This window comes from Aulonocara stuartgranti, assembly GCF_965226115.1.
Source record: "Aulonocara stuartgranti genome assembly, chromosome: 1".
Classification (NCBI taxonomy): Eukaryota; Metazoa; Chordata; class Actinopteri; order Cichliformes; family Cichlidae; genus Aulonocara; species Aulonocara stuartgranti.
The window spans coordinates 5,998,842-6,025,842 of NC_138939.1; the positions used below are offsets into that span (position 1 = coordinate 5,998,842).

A 27,001-nucleotide genomic window follows, 5' to 3' on the forward strand; every position below is an offset into this window, starting at 1 on the left:
AAGTGGTCTTTCCACGTTTAAATTGTCAGTTTACACCCTCAAGATGCTGCATGAAAGTGGTGAAGACCAGACTAACCAAAATAAGTGCAGTGACCTTCTAAGTTGGGCTGAATTTAGTAAAAGTCTAAAGCAAGAGAAAATAATGGAGATGAGTCTGTTAGTGGTGAACATGGGTGAAAAAAAGAAAAGCAATAAGATGAGCAAAAAGAGGAAGAACCCCCACAGCGAGAATGTTAAGTGTTTACAAGATGAACATCTCTCTGCTGCTCTATTCCTCTCTCACTGACACAACGCCATCGCATCTAATCAGCCAATCACGGCTGGGTTCTGTTTAAGAGGCCTGATTGGCTGATTAACCAAGCTCATCAACACACCACCCGGTGTGGCTCCAAACACACATAGTAACACGAAAACCTGCATAAACACGCTCTGCAAAGTGCTGTGTGTTTGTTTGTGCGTCTGCACATATGCATAATCTATGCATACATTTGTTATGTACTTTGCATTTGTTAAAAAGTTTGGAGTCCGCGTGGGCAGCATTTCTGCAAGTCCACAAGGATTAAAAGTTGTAGTTGAACTGTTTTACCAGCTTGAGCACCTTAAATGTGGCATTACTTTGCAACAGCTGTAGCTGGTTTTTAGATAAATAACCACCATCTGTGGCCCACCATCCCTGTGATTAAACACAAAGGCACCAGAGCCTCAGATACATTTTTGGATATGTAATGTTATATGACTATAATTTGTAGTACACCGTAGGTTCTATTAAAACCATGAATCCATGTGTGTTTAGCACAGATGGCGTAGTATATTCTCTATATGTTAATAGTTGGTAACTTGATAGTTAATAGTTGGTATCTCTCTGACATAAGAAGCTGATGAATTATTTTGAAGGAGGGCCAGGAAATTCAAATCCACCAAATTAGGAGCACCTGCCACAGTGGGAAGCATGTGTAAAGCACAAAACATACATATATGCACTAAAACCTAGATTTTAAGAATGCTAGCCAACTAAATCCTTTCTCACATGAGCTCCTAGAATGTATTTGGGAAGTTGAGCTCATCCAGAGAAAGTTACTTGTCACTTGTGAAATGACTACAGATGAAATCTAGGACTACATTTCCATGTGTATTTGTTACAAGACTTTTTTAATCGGTATGGTATCAGAGGATCACTTTTCAGTCAAAAAGCTTTGACTGAAAATCTCTTTCAAAACAGTATTTTTAATGTCATGTATAGTCATGCATATTGAGTGACATTGTAGCATCTTGAACTTGTTGGCTTTGATGACCATGACATTACTAGATAATTCTTCTGTGTATGGATATAGGATTTCTATAGTGCTTTCTATCATTACACACACAACCTCCGTTTGTCCTGTTGTTCCAGTTTTTCCTTTATTAATTTTCCCCTTATTTCAGTACCATTTGTATATGCCCATGCAGGGCACAGCAACACATAGCAGGGCCCAAAGCAGATCAATGGCAATATTTATTTCATGTCCAATTATTGGGGCAGAACCAGAGCACACAGGAATGAAAGTAAACGTCCTCTCAAAGAGAAGCACGCAGAAACTGCATTATAAGTGCAGCCTGCAGCCTGAGCTTCAAGAGCAAGTAATATGAGTACAAGTGCAGGTTATAGGATTCCAATAGAGCAAGCTACAGGCATTACCAGGGGTGAAGACTCCAGAAGCTGAGCAAAATCCATCTGCTTTGAGCAGGAGATTCCACCACTATCCCTTTTCCTTCTCCTTACTTGTTTTTACTTGTACTGTTTTAAGAAGCCAATTTATCTTTGTTGCTTTAGGAAACCTACTTAAACTGCATATTGAACAAGCAGTGCCTCTCTATATCAGAGTTGGAGGAAGAAATGTCAAAAATATACAAAAATGAATAAAGATATTAATCATTCCTCTGTGTCAACTGTTGAATGTTAAAATATTTAGACTTTTCTTCTTCTGTATATTTTGGTTTAATTAATTAAGTTGAGCATAAACATGTATTGAGTCCTGTGCGTCATATATTGTGTTGAAGAGTAGATTTAATTTCATGTTTTCAATTTTAGCTGCTGAGAGACAAAATGAAAAAGAGAACTTTTTTTTGGCTACAATAGAGGTCTTCTCAATTTTTTCAGGATTTGTTAACATTGTCCATATCTGTTAAAAGCCTTATTGCAAGAGTATAGTGTACATTTCCAGTTGTGATTCTCTGTGTTGTAGATCAGCACATTTGATCAGCGCGTCTGCTCCATACTTGATTATAATTGCCAAACAAATTAATGTATCACTTAATGACTTGCACCCTCCCTTCTTCTGTCTTTTTCTTCCTCTCAGATTTATTCCTGACAATGAAAAACGACCGAATGTTTGAGACCTGGATCAACAAGGTAATAAGCTTTTTGAACTTATTTGAGTGACTTTGAGTCTCTTGCCTATCATTAGTGACTTTTTACAACTCAGACTCTTCTATAATGATCAAAATTGACATTAGTGAAGCATTACAGTCCTCCAGAGTAAAGTAGAGCCCAGCTTGTATTGCATGCATGGTGCTGCTAATAGCCTAAAACCATATTGGCATTTATATAATGTCTGTCTTATGTGGTTAGCCATTTGTAATGTAACAAGTAGGATAAGCACAGTGACCTGAAATGTTGCCTCAAGTCGGCAATCAACTGATTCCATCCACCTTAACCACTACAGCTACAGCAGGCAATGACGCAATTGTAATGAATTTATTTGACAAATTACAACTGGCTGGCTATACATATCACATCTTATCATCTTTTTGTTTTTTGGGTTTTTTTTTCAGTTATGCTGGAAAAGGAAAACAATGGTAGAATTGTTTAAGCTTCTGGCAGTGTAAACTAGTTGGCAACTTACCGTGAAGACACTGCTTGAGTATACAAAACCATCTGCTCAGCTATGATTCAGCTATATGTATTACAAACACTGCAGAGTATTACAAACAAGAAAGCCAGGACTGCTCTCCAGAGCAAACTCTGAGATGACCCCATATCTAAATTACCCCAAACATTCTTTTTTATATTATATTCTGTTAAAAAAAAAATTCAAAATTTAATGTCCGACAGCTTATACACTGACATTGATGATGCCACAGACGTTTACACAATCTCAGTAAAGCAGTTAATATTTTTGCACTTTATTTTCCAGGAGCTTAATAACTTTATTCGTTTTCATTACAGTGCACTAGAGTAAAATATTCATATTGTGTTCATCTATGTTTGGAGCTTTAAACGAGTTAAACTCAATAACCCCTAAAAATCAGTCATATGGTAAACTGTCAGCGATCTGGTTCAGTGGGTCTTGACTGATAGGTTGAGTTCCGAAAGAGGGCAGCAGGTCTCTTCCGAGTAGAACTTAAATGTATAGTTTGAGTTTTTATGAAGAACAGCATAGCTAACTGTGACAATCAAATTAGAACAGAGGTTTTGCTGTAGTCTGTCCTACTTCTTGAAAAGAATAAAGAGATTGGTGATCACTATACAACAGCTATTTAATTTATTGTTACACAACATTTATTCATTTATTTATTGCTAAGATTTGTGTTCAGTCTCAAAGGCATTCAGTTATAAACTAAGAATGTACAGTATGGCCTCAGTTGCAGTCTCACGTCCTGAAGTATAACTACAGGTATTGACAGTGATGATCCCCTCCTCTGCTTCAGTGTTCATTTCCTTAATGCAACAAATGGATCTGTAGTGCTTTGGTGGGCTTAGGAGTCTAGGATTGTTGGCACTGCTGCAGAACTAGTTAATATTCTGGGAGAGCAAGGAGGGGAGACCATGGCTCTGGGTTTTTGTCAAAGGGGCCTATTTGAAATTCAGCAGGTCGAGGCACAAGCCGAACAGTAGTCTATCTTATCACAGAGAAGGGGAATAGGAGAAAGGACGGGGAGGAGGTAAGGAAGAAGAGGGGAAACGGAGAGAGATTGAAGGATGTGGAAGAGACAGAATGTGTCTGAGGGGAGAGAGACCAAGCAGGAGCAAAACTGTGCAAATAAACTGCCATACCCAAATACCAGTTGGATGTGCGATGGGTGGCAAGAATGCTAATCGGAGAGGATGAAGCAAATGAATTTCAGAGAAAGATCACTTTAAACTTTTGAGGTAGTTCCAAATGATTTTTATAAAACTCTGCAAATGAAGGGTTTTTTTTGTTGTTGTTTTTGTCTATTTCATAAACAATATCTTAAAAATATATTAGCTTTTTATTCAGTTGTGAATCTTCAACAGACTGAACCATTTCACTGCAGTTATTACAATGAAAAATATGAAATAGAATCTAAATAGATGCCAGGGCCTACATCCAAATGCAAAACATACATGAGAAAATGAGAAAATGAAATGAATGAAAAATGAATAATTGAGTTTAACAGAAAATTTTAATTCTAGTTTTAAAACAATAGGACACTGAGTGCATTGACCTCAACTATTTTATCCTTCTACAAAAGAACTTCCATAATATCACTAAACACAGTAATATGCAAAGTATAATTTCCTTTAAGACAAAAGTGCTAACAAGCACAATGCAATCATTTTTCAAGAAAATCCAGTATATCACATCACATCTGTTTTTAACCCTGATCAATAACTGGAATTTACAATGACCAAAGATCAGCTACCACATTTTAAAGATACTGTTTTCAGCTCAGTTTTGCTTGTGGAATTGTTTCATTGAAGCACTTTTTAATATACGTTTATCCTTTTTCTGTTCGGTGTATACATGGATACATACGTAGACTATAAACCATAAAACAGATGAATCTATGACTTACACTTTTCAAGGATTAATTTTTAGCCATGAAGAAATAAAAAAAATGTGAAGTACATAGTATTATCAATGTTAAGAACTGAAGAATTTTTAGTGAATCAATAAGTAATTGACACTCACACCAAAACAGTTTTAGTATTTTATAATTCTATTTAATGTTGATCTTGGCATTTATTTTGTAATTTTGCATACTTTGCCTCCTGCCAATCAAGTCATAAGTAGTTCTGCAAAAAGCATGTCTTACAAGCATCTCTAGGTATAGTGGAAAGGATTTGGGAGCAAGACAAAGTGAACCTTGTCAGTGTCTCTGCAGTCTCAGATTATGGATCTCTTGATCTACTTCTTAGCTACTCTATGAAGAAGTTAAATCCTTTTCTTTGTCTTTTTTTCTTCTTTCTCATTTATTAGCAATGCTTTTTCAATTTTTCTTTTTCTATTTATGAATTTTATTTTGCATCCATTGGCTGCAGCTTTTCAGCCACACTATGATGGAATTTCTTCAAATTTTGGTTGAGTTTATTCACTTGAACTGAGCTGAACTGAGCAGTATTTAGTGGTCAAAGGTGAAGTTCAGCTGTGAACTCAAATAATATGTTTTTAGCCATACCTTATCATTTATTATAATTTATTTGCTAATTATGATTGTGTACAAATAATGGCAAAGTGACATTTTATATGCAAAAGATCAACTTCTCTGTGACTCCAGTTATTTAAAACAACCAGTGTATATGTCCTGCCTCTTTCTTATGTTTTTATGTACGTGCCAAGACACATGAATTTCCAGTGAAAGGGTGTACTCACACTTCCATGTCAGAGCACTCTTGACCCCCAAGTGTCCACTTTGTTTGGCTAAGTGTGATCACTACTAAGTGTTGTGCTCTGGGCTCCTGCAAGAAGCAGGCCCAGGCACAGTTGAGTTGGATGTGGGCACAGTATAAATATAGTGTGATTGTAATGGACATCATGAAATCACTTTTGTTAATTAATTAGCTAGTATGTGAGAGGCCAGTGTGTGTTATTGCTTCCACAGTTAAGCCACATAATGCATAAAATCATGAACCCCCTTATGCTCTACAAGAGTGCTTTTCGTGTGTGTGTGTGTGTGTGTGTGTGTGTGTGTGTGTGTGTGTGTGTGTGTGTGTGTGTGTGTGTGTGTGGGGGTGGGGGTGGAGGGGAAGGGAGAGGGTAAGACCAGCCAAGAAAGAGTGTGAAATCCTAAAGACAAAATTAAGCGTATTCAGGCCCAGATATTCAGGCGGTGTAAGTGCATTGTTGGGGGGGCACCGTGCCTTGTGTGAGTACACCCTAATTTAGCTCAGTTGAGCGATACAGACATGAGGTGTTACTTATAGTGCTTTTCCTGTTTTCCTTAGCAGTGTATCATTTTTTTCAGTCACACTGACAAACAAGTCTGTACATCCACACTCTTGAATAATTTCTAAAACAAAAAAGGTTTCTTCGGAAGCATTCCATGGAGACACACACACACACACACACACACACACACACACACACACACACACACACACACACACACTTGTGCAAATCTACACAAACACAGAAGACCAAGCCATTTCCCAGCATCCTTAGAGCATTAGACCTCTGTTAATCCCATCGTGGTTTTCGGTTCAATGCGGCTGCATCTATCGGTCATAGGCCAGCACGCTTCTCTTTCTCCAGCACTCTGTTTTAATTACTTTTCTATGTTTTCTCTTCCCCTAAGTCTCCTTCCATCTTTCCTCTTTCCCCTGTTTTTGTGTGATTACACAAGAGAAGGCAGTCACAGAGGGGGAAATAAAATCAACAAGCTCCAAAGAGATGAGTGAAGAGAGGTGTTTTCATTGGCTGCCAAATAGAGCCAAGTGCTTTAAAAGGTCAGTTCTTTAACGGCTGATATAATAATTTAGTTCACTGGTCAGTGAGAAGCTGTTTTTATCCCCAGTCACACACTTACACAGATTAGCACATGCATATAAATAAACTACTGCTTGCCATCAAAGCAAGTTAGTGTTTTTATATTGAGGCTTGCGCTTTCAGTTTTTAATGGTAAACACCTTTCAGATCAGCTTGCTTGCTTTTCACCAGGATATCAGAGAGGTAGGCAAAATGAAAAATTCTTTATAATAAGAAGAAAATGAATGTCATTTCGAAGAGTTCTGCTTGAAATTTGGTCCTTTGAGCAACAGAAGAAGTCAAATGTGGACCCATTTGATGAGATTTATTGGCTATTCACGACATCCATTTTTTTTAAAGTCTCCCCCATATGTGTATCATCATTCCAAATAAGTAGTATTAGATTTCTTTGGCTCTCTTCCACAGCACGTCTTTTATCCTGTCTTCCTTCTCTCACCCCAACCGGTCACAGCAGATGGCCCAGCCCCTCCCTGAGCCTGGTCCTGCTGGAGGTTTCTTCCTGTTAAAAGGGAGTTTTCCTTCCCACTGTCGCCAAAAACGCTTGCTCGTATTAATGTTGGGGATCATATAATTGATGGGATTTTCTCTGTTTTCTTTGTATTATTGTAGGGTCTTTACCTTAAAATATAAAATCACCTTGAGGCAACTGTTGTTGTGGTTTTGTGCTGTATAGATTAGAATTAGATTTGCTGCAGTCTTACACACAAACAAGTTGTGATCAAAAGCTTCCTGGAATAATCCCATTACAATAAAATAAATGAATAAAAACAAACACATGTGATTTAAATTTGATCGATCTCCCCTACTGCATCCCCAGACAGTGTTCTATATCCACAGTTTCGCATGCATTTCTCAAACTGGCACAGAGGGCAAAGCAAGTTCTCTAACAAACTGACCTGACTTTTGTATGGAGGCTCATGACTGGTAATGGAAGGTGGATTTCTGTCTAGGACAGAATAGGTTATAGCAATTTTAGTAGAGAAGTCAACAGCTTGAATTTGTCCTGTAAATTCATCCCCAGACTTCATATTGACAACAGGGGATCGGAGAGAGAAGTTAACAATGGCACGTCGTCATGAGCACAGAGCACATTGGAAACAGTATTTGGCCAAACCAATATCGCTTTGCTCACCACCTGCCCTATTCTTCAGATTTGCCTCCCTGCAACTCATCTTTTTCAGGAAAATCACAATCATGTTAAAAGGTTATGTTGTCACATTACAGATATGGCGAAATAACTGGTACATTTCTGAGGTGAGTGAGCAAGAATTAACTGGAAGCTATATAAAGACCCACTAGAAGATGGCCTTAAGGGGCTTTTGTGATTTTGAGTTTACTACCACGAGTTTACTCATGGTAGGGATGCACTGATCCAATATTTGGATTGAGATCAGTTTGATCCTGACTCAATAATTTGGCCCTGGTATTGGTATAATATCTTGTATCCTTGGCTGTAATTTTACTATAAATACCAGTAAAATTGTTTTTTAAGCCTTACAGATTACAAGTTACAAAAGCAACATTTAATAAGTTAAAGTCAAATACGTATTTTTCGGACCATAAGGTGCACGGGATTATAAGGCACATTAAGCGAAACAAAGCAGTCAGATAAATCAAACTTTATTCAACTCATTCTTGCTTCCTCCACGTCTGTACCATTGACTCATTAATGCTATATTCTATCACAGCTGCTCTATTCCCATGTTGTTGCACTATATTAATGACTAACCTTCTATTGTGGATGGATTATCTCAGTTGTCCTTCTGACTGAAATTTGGTCCATTTACAGCATCCTGCCATGTGATTGCATTTGTCTCTAACCATCAGGAACCTTCACGTTAACTTTTATCGAGTGGGAAAGTGTTAGCGTTCATCCTCCAGCTTCACTGTTTGTTATGCCAGCGGTCCCCAACCCCCAGGCCTCGGAGTCGTTTGGTACCGGGCCGCGAGAGTTGAGGCTCAGGTGTGAAATGTATGGTTTTCAGGGTTTTTATCGTTATTTTGTCATCGTTTTTATCGTTAACTTGGTTTTCCTGGGTCTTTTCACGTGTGTTATGAATAAATCTTCTTTTTATCGGTACCGGTACTAGTTTTATTTTGTTGTATTTATCCGCGACACCTTAAAGGCCGGTCCGTGAAAATATTGTTGGGCATAAACCGGTCCGTGGCGCAAAAAAGGTTGGGGACCGCTGTGTTATGCTAACATAGCTGTGTTGCTAGCGATCACGTAGCTCATCATTATATACCACCTAGCCCAACTTCAGTAACCTTACACACGTCACTGCTGTTTAGTTTCCTGTCTTCATTTATGTTGGAAGTGATAGCAGAGCTGTACGTTTGAATTTTTTCAGAAATCTCTCAGTCAGAACATGCTATATCATGCTTAGGTAACTAGCAAAACTAGCGAGCTAACTTCCTGCTAACTTCTAACTCCGTTAAATGTAATAAATTTCATGGATGCCTGGATGTTAAACTTCATAGTTACACCTGATAAAGCAGCAATGCTGATCGTTTTATTAAAGATGAAAGAATTTAGACCGTTTTTAACTCTCAGTGATGCTGCAGTGTTCGTTTGACTTTGGGACCTGAAGCGAACGGAGTTTAGGACCCAGATTACTCCCAGATTTACAAGCACCTTAGTCCGACAAATACGGTAATAACGACGGCCGGCTTCCATGTTCTATAAAAAAAAAAGAGCTTTGTAGGGTATCTGACGGACAAACACCAAACCAGTTCCACATCACTGAAGTGGCACCATTTTTACAAACCAATTCTGGTTCATGCGTTTCACTCAACGATCCGCTTTCTCCCTTCTCGTTCTCCGTTACCGCCATGCTTTTTTGGCCATGTGCGTATGAAAACAAAGGCACTGCGCATGCGCGTTTTACCCATATATTATCGCGATATTTCATTTTCTTATCGTTGCCTAACATTGTACCGGTATTACCGTGAACGGTATAATATGGCCCAGCCCTAATTGGATTCATACTCTGTATCAGTATTGTAAAAGAGCTGTATAAATCTGGATTCCTGCATCACTAGTTGCTGGGATTTTGGAACTTGATGATACCTTGCACAAGCTGATCCAGGCCTCCCTTGTTTTTAGCTCAAAAAGCACCAGCACAGTAACACTTCATGCATACACATCTTTTCCATTAGCATTTGAGTTACTTATACACAATACTGGTTAAGTGGTGTTTTTAGACACTTTGACCCATCTCCCTTAGTTTTCTAAGATAGACTTGGTCCCTGTTCCCTTCTGTTATTTTCTTTTTTGTTGTTTTGTTTTTTGTTTTTTTGCATAGCACAGCATCTCTTAGTGCATTAGCTGGGCATATGTGATTGTGCTGTTTGCCTATGAGTGGGTGTGAGTGACAGAAACGTGTTGAAGGTAATGTCAACAGAAATAAGGAACAATAACAAAAATTTATCCTTTTATCTTCACAAATCAGTCAGTTTACACCAGAGGAGGAGCCAGACATTTGAAACACCCGGGGCTTAGCCCTAAAGGGTAGTATGCATGTGGGATTTTTTTTTTTTTTTTTTTGAGGGGGGGGGGTGTAGAAATGACTGAAAGATTAATAGGCTCTGTTTTGAGTTTTGTTCAAAAAAGAATGACTTCATATAGGGAAATATATATATCACACATGCAGGACACCTTAAACTAGTTTTTTAATTGAGCAGCAAGACAGAACGAAGTCGGGGCTGTATCAAGACACAGGGACTAAACCCCAATTCAACCAGACCCAGAACTGATCCAGAATTAAAACAGGACTACAACAGTTCAAAAGCAGGATTACTGAGGACTTAACCAAGACATAACCACAATCAGAACTAGATGATAGTAGCACTAAAAATCATCATAGACCTGCACTACACTTATTTATTTAATTCTACCAAAGTCCACTATTTAGATTGAGAAAAGTTTATATAATTATTTAGCCTTGTTGTGCAAACAAGCCTGCAGAACTTAATAAATATAGAATTTGAAAAATAGCAAACCTAAAAAGAAACACTAGGTACGAGATACATGAGTACCTATGATACAGTGATACTTTTAGTAAGCAACCATTTGACTAACATGTGTGTCTCACCTGCTCTTGTTCATCTCTGTTCTGTCCTCATTCTCCATCTCAATCTCTGCTCCTCTCTCTCCCTCTTTGTGCTGACAATCATCAAATATACAGTTGAAACCAGATATTTACAAACTCTTCAGATCAAAACACAAACACTTTTTTAATTGTAACATCAAATCAGACTAAATGTTTATTTTTTTAGATTGATAAATATAAAAACATATTTGTTAACTTTAAGAGTAAAGAGAGAAACTGTCTGTGTTTTTTAATTGCAAATGGCACCAAATTGTATTCAAATTGAGCCACACTTATGGAGCTCCACGATTCTTTTCCTGGTGTTTTGGTTGACATCTCTTGATTTTCCCATGTCACAGAAACAGGCTCTGTGTTTTGCCTTATATGCATCCACAGCTGTGCCACCAATTTACTCACATGGACTCTACTAACCTATCAGAAGCTTCTTCAGCTCAGAATGGAATCGTCTGGAGTTTTCTTATTAATTAACAATAAACTTAGTGTACATGTACTCCTAAATTTAATGAAAGTGATAAAAAATAGACAGCTCTGTCTCTCTTTATTCTGACATTTAACTAATTCAAAATATATTTCAATATTTATCTAAAACAAAAGTTTACTCTAAATTGATGTTGTACAGTAAAAATGTTTTATGTTTTCTCCCTAAAGTGTATGTAAATATCTGGTTACAAATGTGAATATCCTGCTGTGTACTGAAATCCCTCTTGTTTTGCATAGAAATATACTGAACAACATACAAAGCATAATATATAAAATAACATTTACCTGAGTTTTTTCTTTGAAAGAACCCTCTAATGTCCATTCTTATATTTCAGTACATAACTGAAACCGAATTAGTCGGGGAGGGTAAGAACTGAAAATATGAAATAAACACACGTAAGCTAAGACTCTCTAAAAAATAGCATTTGTTCGGCTTTTCATTTCGCCATTTGTTGATTCACTTGAAGAGCAAGTAAAATAATATTGGTCAAGTGATCAGTTTCATATCAATCTTTCGTGATGCACCGTCATATTTACATTATTTGTACGGTACGAATGATTTGCTTTGGTACCTGCTCAAACTTAAGCTCTCCTTAGTATGGCTGGCTCCGTCTCTCCAACAGCGCACTCACCGGCAGCAGCTCCCCCCGCCCCCTCGCTCAGTCGCTTAGTGCCTGAGCTTGGATCATACCAATATCAGGGGGGGATTCACGCACAGTCGTAAATTCCCACAGTGTGCACTATGTGCTTCGAATATTGTGTGTACTTTTTGTTTTATACAGTTGTCAGCCAGGCATCTAACTATGAAAAAATTACACTCCAAAATACCCCGGGCTTCTGACAAAACAACCCGGGCTTAAGCCCCGTAAGCCACCCCCACGCTCCGCCCCTGGTTTACACACACATGAATGCAAAATCAATACTAGTCAGTCACACTATTAAAATGTTTCATGTCAATGCCTAGAGAGTTAACGGACCACTTCCACATTCCTAATTGTGGATTGATTCTAATTTTGTAAGCAAATTGACAGAATATTCAAGTTGAATGAGTTTAAATATCAATTACTTTGTACATTTTCAAATGTCAGCATGACAGAATTTTTTTTTTTTGTTCCCTGTAACTTCTTATAAATCATAGAAAAACACTTCAAAGTGCACTTGTGCTTTGCAGTCTTTCCCTAGAAGATTTGTTTGTACAGTCAGTACACAGTAGTTACAAAAGTAGTAATTCTTTCAAATGGAAACAAATAGGTTTGGGAAACGCATGAATCTGCACTTTCTACTGTTAGTGATAGTTTAAACCTTTTTGCCAAAGTACCTCTTGGTGCATTTAAATCACCAGGCTAAGTACTTCTACATTTGTGCCTTGTCAGGACTGAAAGCATCAAACATGATGCAAAGAATTAACCCTTCAGTGCACAATTTATGTATCGTAAATAATTTAAATTGAATCTAATATTGGCCTTTTACTGAAGGCTTATTGCACCAAAATACCCTAAAATAGCACAGAACAACATACCTGCATGTTTTTCATTGCAGCATTGGGTGAGTAAGTGTTGACTTGAAGGCTCTGTAACCCTACTGGAAATAAATATTGCAATAACATTATCATTTTTAGGGTTTCACTTGCAGTCAGCAGTATTTAAGAAATGCATGATTAGCAAAGGGAGAAAACCAAACAAATGAATCCCACATTGCTTCAAGAAATAATCTTTCAGTTTGCTTTAAAAGCAAATCTGGCAAGACGTGTATATATTTAAATGCAGAACAAAAACTTCCTGAAGTAATTATTAATTTTACAAGTTTTTATATTTTAGTTTTAAAAGACAAATATTAGTATATGTTATCTAACTACTGAGGTTATTAACTCAAAACGAAGTGATTTCTTTACCCAGTAAAAATGAAACCGATAATTGGAATTTGAGTTGGACCTTTAGGGCTCAACTAGCCAACTCTGTCAGACTGTTATGTTCCACTTCTTTATGACGCAATCAAGTCATGCAAAAGCCCCATTTAGATGTCAAAATATTGAAGTACTAACTAACCTAAAGGGAACTTCAGACTGAACAGTCATAAGTCTTACTAAGCAATCATGTTGGCAGCACTACTCATTAGTCTCCTAATCTTAATGTCTCAGAGTGGAGTGGGGGACCATGGCTATGAAGCTGCCATTAAGTTGATCAAGTAGGTACTTTCTATCATACTTTTCTGGAAGCATTAAACCCATGACAATTCCCCGAGATAAAAAACAGTCTTTGGCATTTCAGAAATGCCCTCTCTCAGGAAGAAAAAAATACTTTTTTAGCACTGCCTACTCTATCTCTCCAGGACCTGCACAAACTGAACTGTATCACCACAATTAAATAGGTTGCCTTCTCACAAAAAGTCGTCTTACATGTGTCAGGAGAAAATTAGGAAGTTAATGATTAATTAGTTTCATCTAACTGCCTCACTTTCAGGGACCTATTGTTCATTCTGGCACACTGTCACAATGTCATGGCTTTTTGGGACACTTGAGTATAACAGAAGAAAGGTGTTTTATAGTCCAGCAATAAAAAAATAAAAAAATAAAGAACTCACTGAGTCTGAGTCATGACTTTCCTCTTTCCCAAACCTATCTACTTTTACACGTAGAGCAATTTTCGAGTCCCCCATTATACTCATAGCTGGATCCATTACCTTTGCTGTTACCAGGGCACAAATATCATGATATAAATTTTCAGATGTGGTGAATTCACCGGGCTTATGAAGGCTTGCTTTGCAGCAGCTGTCTGGTCCACGGTACCTATGACGATGTTATTCAGGGCCTAAGCTGCCTGAAAATGGATGGAGGGGCAGTCAGACTATGCCAGCAAACTAACAAACCTTGGGATGAGCCTGGCAGCGATGATGCTGTCAGTAGACGGATGCTTTTCCCTGGAGTGCAGCTTTCTGGCTGCTTGTGTTGTCTGCAGCTGCTGATGTAGAATTCCAACTGTTAAAACAGACCAGGAGATTGTACACTGGGATCTTTGTCTCGGCTTTTCCAGGAGGCTTTGGGCAATAATCATTTCGAGGATCTGATTATTTTTCACCTTTCCCATTGATATCTTTCTTGTTATTTTTTAACTGGCCAACTTGATCTCGGCTCTCTTGGCAGTAGATTCCACTTTAAAAAATCAGATATGTTTTCTATTTGCATATATTGGGATAACCAAAACAGCCAAAAACTTTAGGAGGAAAAAATCATGTAAATTTGCTCAAAATCAACTTCAAGGTAATCTTCTCCTGCATTCCTGGACCATTTTCATTACAGCTGGGATTTTCAGATTACACCCTGGAAGTTCAATTACACTGCTTTCACTTTGGACCACAGTAACTTTTGAATAGGCACTGCTAGTGTTCTTGCCAAATATGCTTGGAACTGGAATTTAATCAGTTAATGCTATTTTATGACCATTCTGCAAACAGCTGACAGTAGAAAAGAATACAGTAATTTTATGTCCGTCTGTGCGTTCTAATTAGAAAGCCTTAAATATTTCACAGCCGTGAGTTTTCTTTGGAAAAGATTTTGTTCAAACCGGTGCTTCCGTCTGCATGAAATATTCAAGCAATCTTGTGGTGTAGTGGAATTTCTATCTACATAGAAATCAATATCATACAGAGTGTACTGGATTGCAATGTAGGTAGAAAATGTGCTGCAAGTGTTGTTACACAGTTTTATTTAAATGACATTTTGGAGTTTATAGTTAATAATTTGCAGTAATAGTGTTGCATTAACCTTTGGTTTCCTTCACCGTAGCTTTGTCTTGATAGTTTACCCACTTGTTTTGCTACATCTCATGCCCAGCACCATTAAGTGAAATTTATATTTTGATTCTAGTTGTGTTGTTATAATAGTTTTCACATCATTATAACTATTAAATTACTGTTGTGCAGTTGCTAATTTGTGGTTTGCCATTTGTCTGATTCCTTTGTCCTCTCATTGTTATTGAGTCTATTATCGCTCAGCTTTAGTAAAACACAATAATTTATAGATGTATAACACACCCCTCATGTCATAGTTTATTCATTTCAACAATTATTGGCTTGTGCATAGAACAACATTTGACCACACATATACACACCCACACATTATATACTTATATATAATAATGTATAGATTGTGTTCTCTGACTCAACTATTGTACCTCCCTCACCTTCTCTTCCTATCTTTCTTACTCTGTCACTTTCTCATAAATCAGTAATGTTGTTATCGGCAGGCTCACAGACTCACATGTGTTCTTAGGCAAAGGCACCCACACATACAAATCTTTTTTTCCCCCCACTGATATACTTAAACCCTTGCCTTTTTTCCTTGCCCTATGTAAAGGGCACCACTTACCCAATAGGTTTGCTAAATTTCAGAACTCTCACAGCCACTGTTTTCTCTAAATCCACAAACCAGCAATGTAAAATGCAATAAGGTGCAGTGTCATATTAAAATGAACAATTACTCTCCGGGGTGGGGGGCTTATCTTCAACGGATGAAATATTAATATAAAAAGTGGCATTTTGCATTTAAAATTAAAATGTAATACATAAATATTAAATAATCCAGAATGGAGACAATTGCCGGTTGCTTTACCGTATATTAGTTGAACTCATCATGAATGTGGTTTGTCTTCTTTTCTGCTAAATGCAATGATTTAAAAATAAATACATAAATAAATAATAATAATAATAATAATAAAATCTTACAAAAACACTGGTTGTGAATGCTAACTATTTAAAAATTTTCAGTTATTCCACGAAGCATATTTTGGCCTGTAATTCAAGAATTTATAAACCAATCGTGTTTTTATCTTGTTTTTGTTTCATTTAATCAAACATTTCTAATAAGATTAAAACGAAGTTTTTGCTTGATAAGCGTTATGCATATATTTTGAAATTTTACTGAGTGCATGAACAAGAGCAAGCTTTTTACTTTTTGCTTTCCAGAAACATTACAGCTTTTTATGGTACACGCGAGGGGTAAACTGGACTTGTCTTTTATTGCTGGATCTCTGACTAAACATTTGAGTTGTTCTTTATGTTTTTTCTGTCCATTTGTCATCTATCAGGACGGGAACTTCACCAAGACTGACGTCATGTCAAAGCCAAACGAAACCACAATTATTGGGCAGTCTTCCTTTGTGGACTTTGGTGAGAATTATAAAGATTTTTCATTTGCTTGTTTGCTGTGTTTTTGTGTAAATGTGATACAGTTATCGGTTTGAAACCTAGCACTGGGATATACTTTCAGTAGCAGGGCCATATGAACAGAGCCAAAATGGAGCAAAACAAAAATCGAAGAAGACAATGTGTAATGACAATATGTGCAGTCAAGGTGCATAAAAGTTCCCAACATTTAGTCACTGTGTGGACGAGGCTGGATTGTACTGAAATTTGTCCTGGTGTGTGTCTGTTACATCCCTTCCTTTCCTCCTGAAGTCCTGAAAGCTCTTTCTGCATTGATGCTTCAAAGGCTATCAAACAGGACTATGTTGTGTTTTGAGGTTTGACAGTTTCACTGTCTGTTTCCAAATACTTACAGCCCAGATATGCTCATTCCTTAACTGGCAGGCTAATCTCATCCATGCACAGTGGCAGGCACACACTACAATATAAAACTCTATTATACACACTCATAATCCCATAGCCAGATTTTTGTGGACATCTTATCCCTTCAAACAATCTTGGCCAGCGCTATTCATTGTTCAGATGAGCTTTACATTTATCCGCTGCAAATCTCTGCTGGCTCGCTAATCTCCAGGCTGCAGCCTGCATGCCACAAAGTTGGCTGGTCATCTTGACAGTGCTGTCACCTCAGTTAGGGCAGCATTGTCTTTTGGTGCCTTCTTGTGCTTGTTTTTAAAAGTAAGTAACCGTTTCATTTACCAGTCTGATGATGTACAAAGTAAAATGAAAGGGAAAGCACCGTAGTTTTCGGGTCATAAGCCGCTACTTTTTTCCCACACTGTGAACACTGCGGCTTATACTGACGTGCAGCTAATGCATTTTTTTTTCATGCGGCCAAAAACATTTTGCCTGGTAACAGTAGACCAATAAAATTGATAAGTAGTATATATACGGTATATATTTTTACCGGTTGTTAAGAGACATTGTAATGTTGTTTGTGCACTGTTCCGTAAAAAAAACATAAGCAACGTAATTTGTGTGTTACTGATACATACGTATATTTAAAGGTAGCCGTGTTACAGGCGCTGTTTGCGGAAAAAAGCATTTGCAGTATGTATTTTTGTATGTTTATGTTACCATGTTTATGTTACCTTACGGATTAAATTAAACGTTAAAAATCCTCACGTGTAATATTTCTGTGTAAATATCTCAGATTACAAGTGAAATGCATACGGCTTAAAATCCGGTGCGGCCTGTACAAGTACAAAATTGATTTTCTTTCTAAAATTAGAGCATGCGGCTTTTAATCAGGTGCGCTCTGTAGTCTGGGTATTACAGTATGTGAATGATTGCTCAAATAGAGAAGAGTCAAAGTTATCAAGCTGGCTCATTTGGAAGCAATACTACAAAACTGATATAGAAACATCTGATCGAACTGAACATCTTAAATATTGTTTAGTCTTAACATTAGTGTGGGATTATTTGAGCACCAGTAACTGTAATTTAACACTTGTGAAGTGTTTCGGTCCTTGGCTCATTATATACTCTGTCTCAATGTCAGATTCTCTTGAAGTATGGAGTTTTGTTTGGATGAATCTCAAATTGATTTTGATTTGACTCCAATAACACTAACTCACTCACTCCAATGTGCCAATCTATTTTGAACCTGCAAGCAGCAGGAGATCCTCCTACACAACTCTGTTAATAATTTCTTGAACTGAAACCATGGTAGACTGATCCTCTGGACTCCATTATGAAAAAAGACTCTAGACTGATTTTTATTTTAACTTTACAAGTGAGTATTTCAGGATTGCGCTTACTTTTATATGAGATTATACTACTTTATATAATGCAATAATTATTTTCTTTCTCTCTTTCTGTTGCTTACATCTCTAAGTCACTTTGTTTTTGACAGATGCCATGTAGTTATTTTTTTTTTATGATTCTTCTTCTTGTTATTATTATTCTCATTATTATACTTGTTAAAATAACTTAAATTACCATGAAACTACTATGGTTGCAGAATGTTTTCAGAAAATTGGCTAACTGACCAGTTTACTGCTCACACTAACAATAATTAGTTGTGATAGTTTCATTAGCAATGAAAAGGATAAGCATATAGGAACTGTAAGACGCTATTGACATAGTATCTGTTTGAACAGAGTGGTTTGTGGCTTATGTAAAATTGACGCCACAGTTGAAAATGTTGCTGGTTTAACCTCTGCAAGAAATTCCATAGCTGAACTTACATATTTTTACTGCAAATTGTAAACCATTAAAATAAAAAAATGACCAGGAAGCTGGTTTTACTGGATTAAAAAAAAAGTGAATTCATTTCAGTGTAAGAGTTTAAAGAGAAGGTTGTGTTTCTTTATTGTAAGATGCATAACAGGAGTGGATAGAGTTCAAGAGGGTTTTGTCAGAGGCAGTAGAGAGATATTATTTTTTCATGTATATGTAGGGTTTGGTTTTTCTCCATCCATCTGTAACCTTCTGATTCCACAAAGTCATGGTGGCAGCAAACTAAGCATGGTAGTCCAGATATCATTCTCCCGAGCAACTTTCCGAGCTCCTTCTGGGGGATCCTGAGGCATTCCCAGATCAGATGAGGATTATAATCTCTCCAGCAAGTTTAGCCTGCGGTCTCTCCCCACTGGGCATACCCAAAAAATCTCCAAAGGGAGATGCCCAGGAGGCATCCTGAGAAGATGCTGAACCACCTCTACTAAATCTTTTTTCCCCTTTTATATTAGAATCATCTTGTATTGTTAGATGCTATCCCCGTAGCATACTCTGGCTTCAGTTCAGACTTTTTCTTCTTCGTGTTTTTTCCCAATCATGGGAACTGCACTTCTCAGAGATCACTACGCATCCATCATCACATTCTTTCTTGCTGTAGTGGTCTTTGAGAAAGGCGAGTTAGATTATGCATAAGAGAGGAAGAAATCAAACGCATCCCTCGTAATTGAGGAGCTTCAAGATGGGGGCCACTTGATGTCTTCAGGGCAAACGATGCAGTGTGCTCATTCATGTAAGGTCTCTTCTTCCTTAGATTTTATGTCTGCTGCTTCATGCTGACAACACATTTCTTCTGCTGTATTTATTCAAAACAATCAAATGCACCCTCTTCTGTGAGCCAGGCAGTGAATATTAAGTAAGTTGGCAGGATAGCGCTATAGATATTTGTATGAAAATTAAATTACAAGTATGCTAAAGAGTACATTTAAAATCTCACGCATGTAGTATCTCTTAGTTTGTGGCTCTTTGGCTTTTAGCTTTAGTTTTGTTTTTCTGTTTATCTTCTTTTTTTTTTAATCTATGTAACCTTATCACTTAGTTTGAGTTATGTTCTGCTATTAGCTGTGTAATGTTCAATGCATTTTTAATTAACTTTTGGGCTTGTGCGGTACTCATGCACATGAACACAAACACATGCACGAAGGGCTTCACACTGATAAACACATCCTTATTGGCAAGATTAATGTGTTAATCTCACTGCAGCAAAAGGGTGTCCATCAAATATTTAGTGAACAAACTCCCTGTGCCAAAATTGGCAATATTGTATGAGCCAAAGGGAAAATGACCTATATGCTGTGGCTGCATGTGGGTGTCTTTGTGTTGAGGGAATCTGCGCGCGTGTTGAATTTATTATCTCAGAAGTTTTTTTTAATAGCTTATCTTGACATAATTTTTTTTCCTTTTTTAAAAAAAATCATAATTTCTCCTTCAGTTTGGAAATGCACACTTCCACATCTTGTTCTTGTTAACTGGTGGAGAGAAGCCTTTAAGGGTCACGCTTCTAATAATCTGCCAAGTCCAGGCAAAAAGATGCCTTCAGAATACAGAGGGATTTTTTTTAATTGTCCTGGTTTGTCTTGCTTCACTTAGCCCCTCTTAAGCTGTCAGTGTCTTTCTTTATTTCTCTTGATCTACTCCGTATCTCCTATCTACGGCTTACTAATTTTCTGCTCTTGTTTTCTTACATCGCCGTCTGTTCTTCATCTAAACAGCTTTGGGTGTCACAGATTGTTACACTAGTGGAAGACCAGCTATCACCCTTTTTCTGTCTTTTAATCCGTTTAGTTATTTTGTTGAGTGTTCTTATAAGCATCACTTTACTCTGTTCATTTTACTTTAGTGGTTATGATTAGTTTTACAATATATGAAGCAATGGTGTTTAAAAGAAATAACTGAATAAATTGTTACATTTAGTTCAGGTTCCATCAGTCATGCTGTATAAGGTGATGTTAGCTCAAAAGGCATTCCTCATTATAACCTATGGTTTTGTCTCTGGGCTCTGAGATGCAAAAGACACTGATACAAAGAGAGATGCTCTGTGCCACTGAGAGTGAACGCAGTATAATTCAGAGGAGATTGTATTTGACAAAAATAACCACAAACCTGAAAGAAGACGTATTATATTTTAGTGCCAAATGTCCAAAATTGATTTATTTCAGCTTGACGAAAACATAGTTCTTACCTGTAAATTCTACAAATAGATGCAGCTTGAGTGATGACAGTATTGACATAAATCCTCTTCTACTTCATCTTTGTTATTTATACAAATTGCCAAAGTCATGTAAGTCCCATTTTTGTGTGTGCTCCAATGGTTTTTCTTTATCTACCTGCTGAGATTTACGTACCTGATCCAGTCTGTTTCTGCCATCCAGTCTCACTTTGTCAATCTTATTTTGCAGCGTTTGTTTCTCTGTGTGCGGCCCTCCTGTGAGTCTCTCTGACCAGCTTCCGCTTAGGTTAATTAATGAGCACCTTGTGAATTTACCTTAAAAACTTAAATGCATGAGAAAGTGGAAAAGGAAAGAGTGAGGGCAAATGGCACATTTCAAAGGTGGCATGAAGTGAGGTGGAAAAAAGGGTGAAATATATAGAAAAAGAGCCAAGGTAGATGATCTGCAGACGGAGGAGGAAAGATGGCAGGGAGGATAATAAAAGCAATAGGAGAGAGGAGAGAATGAAATAGAGCAGCATTGCATCCCTCTGTGATTTGGAGTGGGAATTATTTCCATCACACATCACAATGTCAATTCTCACTCTACCCTTCTACCTCTGGTTTTCTGTCTTCCACCAGATTTTCCCCCATAGATTTACATCTGTGTCTGCTGTCCTGTCTGTTCTCTACATGTTTCTGTCATTTTCTGTTTCTTAAAATTTCTTTTTTTATTAAAAATATTAAATATTTTATCATAACAATAGCAACAGTAATAAAAAAAGAAAAAGAAAAGACAATTAATTCTTATCATTACTGCATTGTGTTTGGTGGCTGGAAAGTTCTGTTACTGGTGAGTACGTGCTTTACTGCATCTTTGTCATGAGGTAACCTGTTCTCAAATGGCAAATTATTCTAGTGTCTTGTCACCAAAGGATCATCACCGAAGGGTTAAGTGTCCGCTGTGACTGAAAATGCATAAGGAAAAAAATACAATGGCTCATAATTTCCCTCTTTGCACATTCAAGTCATTTTCCCTTATCTATAGTACATGCATCCAAAAAATCTGAGTCTGAGATTTGTTTAGAAATGCCCCAATTTTGGCTTTTTAATTTGATTTAAAGTTTATTTTCTTCAGCTCACTCTAGCAAAACTCAGCTTTGTGCTTAAGGTTCTTTCCCTTGCTTTAGAGTTTGGCTTCTGACCAGAACACATTTTTTTACTTTCAAAAGTCACAAATCTTCGCTTTATTGACTGGAACCTTTCTGGCCTACACCATCACCTCTGGGTGTGGGCAGAGATTTAAGGTTAAGTAATAGTCTTGTGAAAATACGTGTGTCAGTAATTTAAAAGTGAAAGAAACTGGAACCAAATAATACGTCTTTGTCCCATCAGAAACGGCACTGCCTTCAACCACTCAACTCACACGGGCAAAATGATGCACACTTGTAAATACCAAACAGGAGCGAAAAATTTGAATCCAAGTGTCTGAGCAGCATGCCCAGACAGCATACATTGGCTAAACTTGAATCGTGCGTGCACTTGTTTATGTGCATGTGTATGCGATTGTTCATGAAAGCGTACGGGAATCTGTTCACACATCCATGTTTGTGTGCTTGCAGTTCATTTTCCAGCAGTACACTCTTAATAGATGCACAGCATATGCCAGACAAAACAGGCCCATCTGCCTTATCACTGAGGTAATTGCATTTTTCAAAGTGACAGCGGCCAATGCATAATTCATCATTAGGTAAAGCACAACGAAGTCCCACAACCGAGTGTGTCAGCTCGCGTCAGCGCAGGTAGGATGTAGGGAGGCGGCTCAGCGACCAGCAGCTCACTAGGATAGGAGATATTTCAGACAGCGAGACGGGAATGTGTTTGGAAGTGATATTTAAAATTGGAAAAGCTGTCATCATGCTGTGTGTGCATGCGTGTGCTCAACAACGTGTATGTGTGTGTGTGTGCGTGCAGGTAAGTCGGTATGTTAACAGCCTATTTCTCTCCGCTCTCCCCCCAGGCATTTTCTTCTCCACTCATCTTATTATATTGTGCTACATCCAACCTCTGGCCTGCTCCCTCTTTTCTGCCTCATTCTCTCTTCAACCACTGCATACCTTTCACAGTCCCCCCCCCCCCCCCCCTTTTTGTGTCTGTGTGCTTTTTCTTTCTTTTACTGGCAGTCTTGTCTTGTTTTCAGCCAGTCTACTCTGCCATCGCACTCGCTTTGCTTTTTCAGTCTCAAATTCTCCATCACTTTCCTTTTGTCTCAGACTCCAGGAGAAGTGGATATACCTGTAAAACAGAGGTAGAGCTAGTCAGGATCAGAGTGGGTTGTATAAGCAATATTGCTTAACATTATGCATCTATGTTTATGTGAAAGACATCCCTCCAGACCATGTTAATGAAGTGAAAATGTGGCAATTGGAAAAATAAAATCTCCTAATCAGGCACCATTTAGTGACATCCCTTGCATTTAGAGATATTCCAATGCAAATGCAAAAGATTTATTCTCCTGGGTTTACGGTTTCCAAGTTCAGATATTCATTTGCACATTTTAATATGCAATTTGATGCAAATTACAAAGTATATCTCACAAAAGTGTCCTTCATTGAAGGTAGAAGCCCAAGAGTTCTTCTTTCTTATTCCAGTGTCTGCTGCACAGTAATTATGAAAAAGTGGCACTCTCAATTAGAAGAACTCACCCACAACAATCTACACACTAATTAGCACTTAATTTTTGAATTAATTTTAGATTGTGTTGCACATGTTCTTAGTGTTGTGTATGTGCTTTCTGTATAAGAGTTTAGTTAGTTTTTCCCCCCTTATATCCACAGTAATAGACATAACACAGACTTACTACATGAGTCATGAGGTAAAAAGTAGCAGTGCTGATTTATTAAAATAATAATAAAACAAACACAGGTAGCTTCAGAACCTCCTGAAGATGTGTTTTGTTCTGTTTTGTTTTCTCCCTCACTATTTTCAATGGGTTTAATGATGATTGTATATAGATCCATGGGTAAATGGCAGACAGGGACTGGTATTAGCCAGTCAAGATGTCAGTTGGCAACATTTGGCATCAGTTCCCTAAAGCAACTAAAATATCAAAACAATAGCTTCAAAGCTTACAGCGTGATTATCCCTCAGTCAAAGTGAATCACACAATAATAAGAAAAGATAAGTCACAGTTTACATTTATCTTGTTTGGGAGATCTCTATAGACCTGTCAGATATAATTTTCATCTTATATGGCCCTGTTTTATCACGATGCGTGCATGTGCTTACAGTGTCATGATCAAAGACTGAAATCCCGATGCCTCAAGCTGGGCACTTATGCTATTGGTGTCTTAGATTTTAAAGCCATCCATCATGAATGCAGGGGAATCACACTGAAACTGACACTGCTTCTCATTGACTGATAACTTGTTAGTCACAAGCTGTTATCCAGTCATCCAATACCTAATCTAATATACTCTGGTTCGTCTACCTTTCTAACCTAATGAGGGAATTGAATTCGGTATTCTTTATGACAGAGGTGTCGAACTCCAGGCCTCAAGGGCCGGTGTCCTGCAGGTTTTAGATATTACCCTTGGTCAACACACCTGAATCAAATGATTAGTTCATTACCAGGCATCTGGAGAACTTCAAGACATGTTGGGGAGGTCATTTAGACATTTTAATCAGCTGTGTTTGATCAAGGACACATCTAAAACCTGCAGGACACCGGCCCTTGAGGCCTGGAGTTCGACACCTGTGCTTTATGACTAGTGATTGAGCCCAAAAATTTGTTGAGGTCATAAAGCAAGGAAGCCTAGGGCCATTTTCCTATAGACTCCTAGCATATACAGCATAGCATGCAGATACTTGCCAAACATATACACAGGACAATGACTCAAGGACTCTTGTTGAATTATTGTGCAGATGCATATTATGATTTGCATAGTTATTGCTGCTGTTTTGTGTGTGTGTGCTATGAATCCTATCAGGTCACAGTGGATACCATCAGTCTTTGTATATCCTCTCCTTTTTCTCTTTCTCTCTAGCTATTTAGCTCTGTTTCGCCTCCTTCTCTGACCAACCCTTTCCAGACTTCCCCTCTCCTCACTGCCTTCTCCATTTCAATCCATACCTGCAGTTTCCTCCCTCTGCGACTCTCTCATCCAATCTACATCACAACATGCATCATCAGTGGTAGCGGGAGATGAAAAGCGGGAGGGAGGGAGGTAGGTAGGGAAGAGTGAAGGAGAGAATGAGGTTGAATAAAGAGGAAAGACAGACTGAGGAAAAGAAACTTTTGAGACTGAGGAAGGAATATCATGTGAGCTAGAAGAGGAGGAGGGCAAGAGGGGACGGGTGAAGGAGGGCATAACATAAATAAAAGAGACAGATGGGTAGATAGATGAAAGAAGGTATTCAATGAGGAGAGGGCAGGTGGGACAGAGGGAGCTAATGTTGGGGTGTGTTTGTGTGTATAGCAGAACTGACAGTAAGCATCAGAGGCAGAGTGGCGAGTGACATCCTCTGTAGGACTAAATTTGCACTCATTTTCTCTCACAGTCTCTTTTTTTCCTGTTTCTTTCCCTACAGCCTCTCGACATCCCACACTGCAGAAATGTCCAAATGCGTTCATTTTCTGCATTTCACTTTGTTTCTATTACACCCACAGTGATGACATAAATCAGAAGCATTGCCCACACCTAAAACCATGTTTTTGCTTTCCACCTAATAATACATTGTATTATTTTTATGTCAATATTTGCAGCTTCTGCTTGGTTGTGTGCTAACTGAGCTAGAGTTGCTGGAATTGTGTTCTCCAACATTGGGGGATGCAGTAATGACTAGCATATACCGACATTTATTAACAAATAGCGGTCACGTTCCCAAAATACTGGCCTCCTACAATTCATTCTATGTGATAGGACCTGCCCGTCTTTCAAATGCCTACACCTCTCCAACTCCACATCTTCTCCAGAGACTGCATGGAACTGGGATTATGCATTAAAGAATACTTTCCTGTATCTCTCTGTCACATGGTACCACGGTCTTACGTCAACAGAAGGTCCTGAGTGTGTTGGCTGCGATGGGAGAAGTAAACATAAGCAAACATTCTCACCAAGGCTGCAAAAGATGATGATACTTAAGCCTCTGGTAGTCTGAAACTGTAATATTTCATGAATATTAAAGTTTAAATAAGACAGAAAAGAAAAGAAATGTATCATTGCCTACTCAGAAGCCAATTTTAAAATCTGGAAATAAGCTATATTTTAAAAGTGTAAAAAACTCCACCTTTTTTAATGTTTATTTTGTTGAAATTTTATCAGCCATCAGTATTAAAAATTATAAGAAATAAATACATCTACCTTTACTATTCACAATTTAAAGCACTTTGATACAACTGCTGTTGTGGTTTGGCGCTATATAAATAAAATTGAGTGTGTGTTTGCATCACAGCAGGAAATGTTTTGATATTTTGTGCATTATTTAAAGAAAACTTGGCTTTAATGACCTTTAGACTTGTTCTGTTTTGTAGTGCATCTAATTATCTGACTCATTTTTCCCCCCTCTCTGTCACTTGCTCAGTTGCCCCTGACAGACATGTTCAGCTTCTTCTCCTCCCCTGCTTTGTACTGTCATTCATCATCAATGTCATTCAGTTTTCTCCTTCCACATGGCACAGCATCTGTCTGGGAGTGTTGCTCTGTCCTGTTGAAACAAATTCAGATAAACCATGCGATGAGAAGGCTGGAAGCAGTTTCACCACTTTATGTCTGGTGTCAATACATGCCAACCCATGAACACAGAGCAAGTGGTGTGTTTTTATGAACTGGCCCAGCAAAATGTTAGAAGCTGTGCAACAAACCATTTACTTGATATTCAAACCTTTTGTTATTTGTGTCTTTCTAGTGTTTTGATGTGTGCTTTTAAGCCAAAGTAAATTGTTTAGTTATGGAAGATTTCTTGTTACAACAAGAAGAACACAGGTGTAAGTAGCGAAGGTGATGATGGCTTCACTTAATTTACTAAATCTCCTCTTAATAATTCAGCAAGCATGCCTGTATCATTGCAAGGCTCTGAAGATTTAATACTCAATTGGAATTCAGTGCTGATTATTT

General features: G+C 37.8%; 1 protein-coding gene across 2 annotated transcripts in view; it reads left to right on the forward strand.

Annotated features, from left to right (window-relative positions):
- Positions 1-27,001, forward strand: part of itfg1 (integrin alpha FG-GAP repeat containing 1) — a 155,388-nt gene that overhangs the window by 21,056 nt on the left and 107,331 nt on the right. For both annotated transcript variants that reach the window (XM_082526686.1, XM_082526687.1), the window contains exons 7-8: positions 2,337-2,389; positions 16,381-16,462. In XM_082526686.1, coding sequence (XP_082382812.1) covers positions 2,337-2,389; positions 16,381-16,462 — 135 coding nt within the window. The remainder of the gene's footprint in view (positions 1-2,336; positions 2,390-16,380; positions 16,463-27,001) is intronic.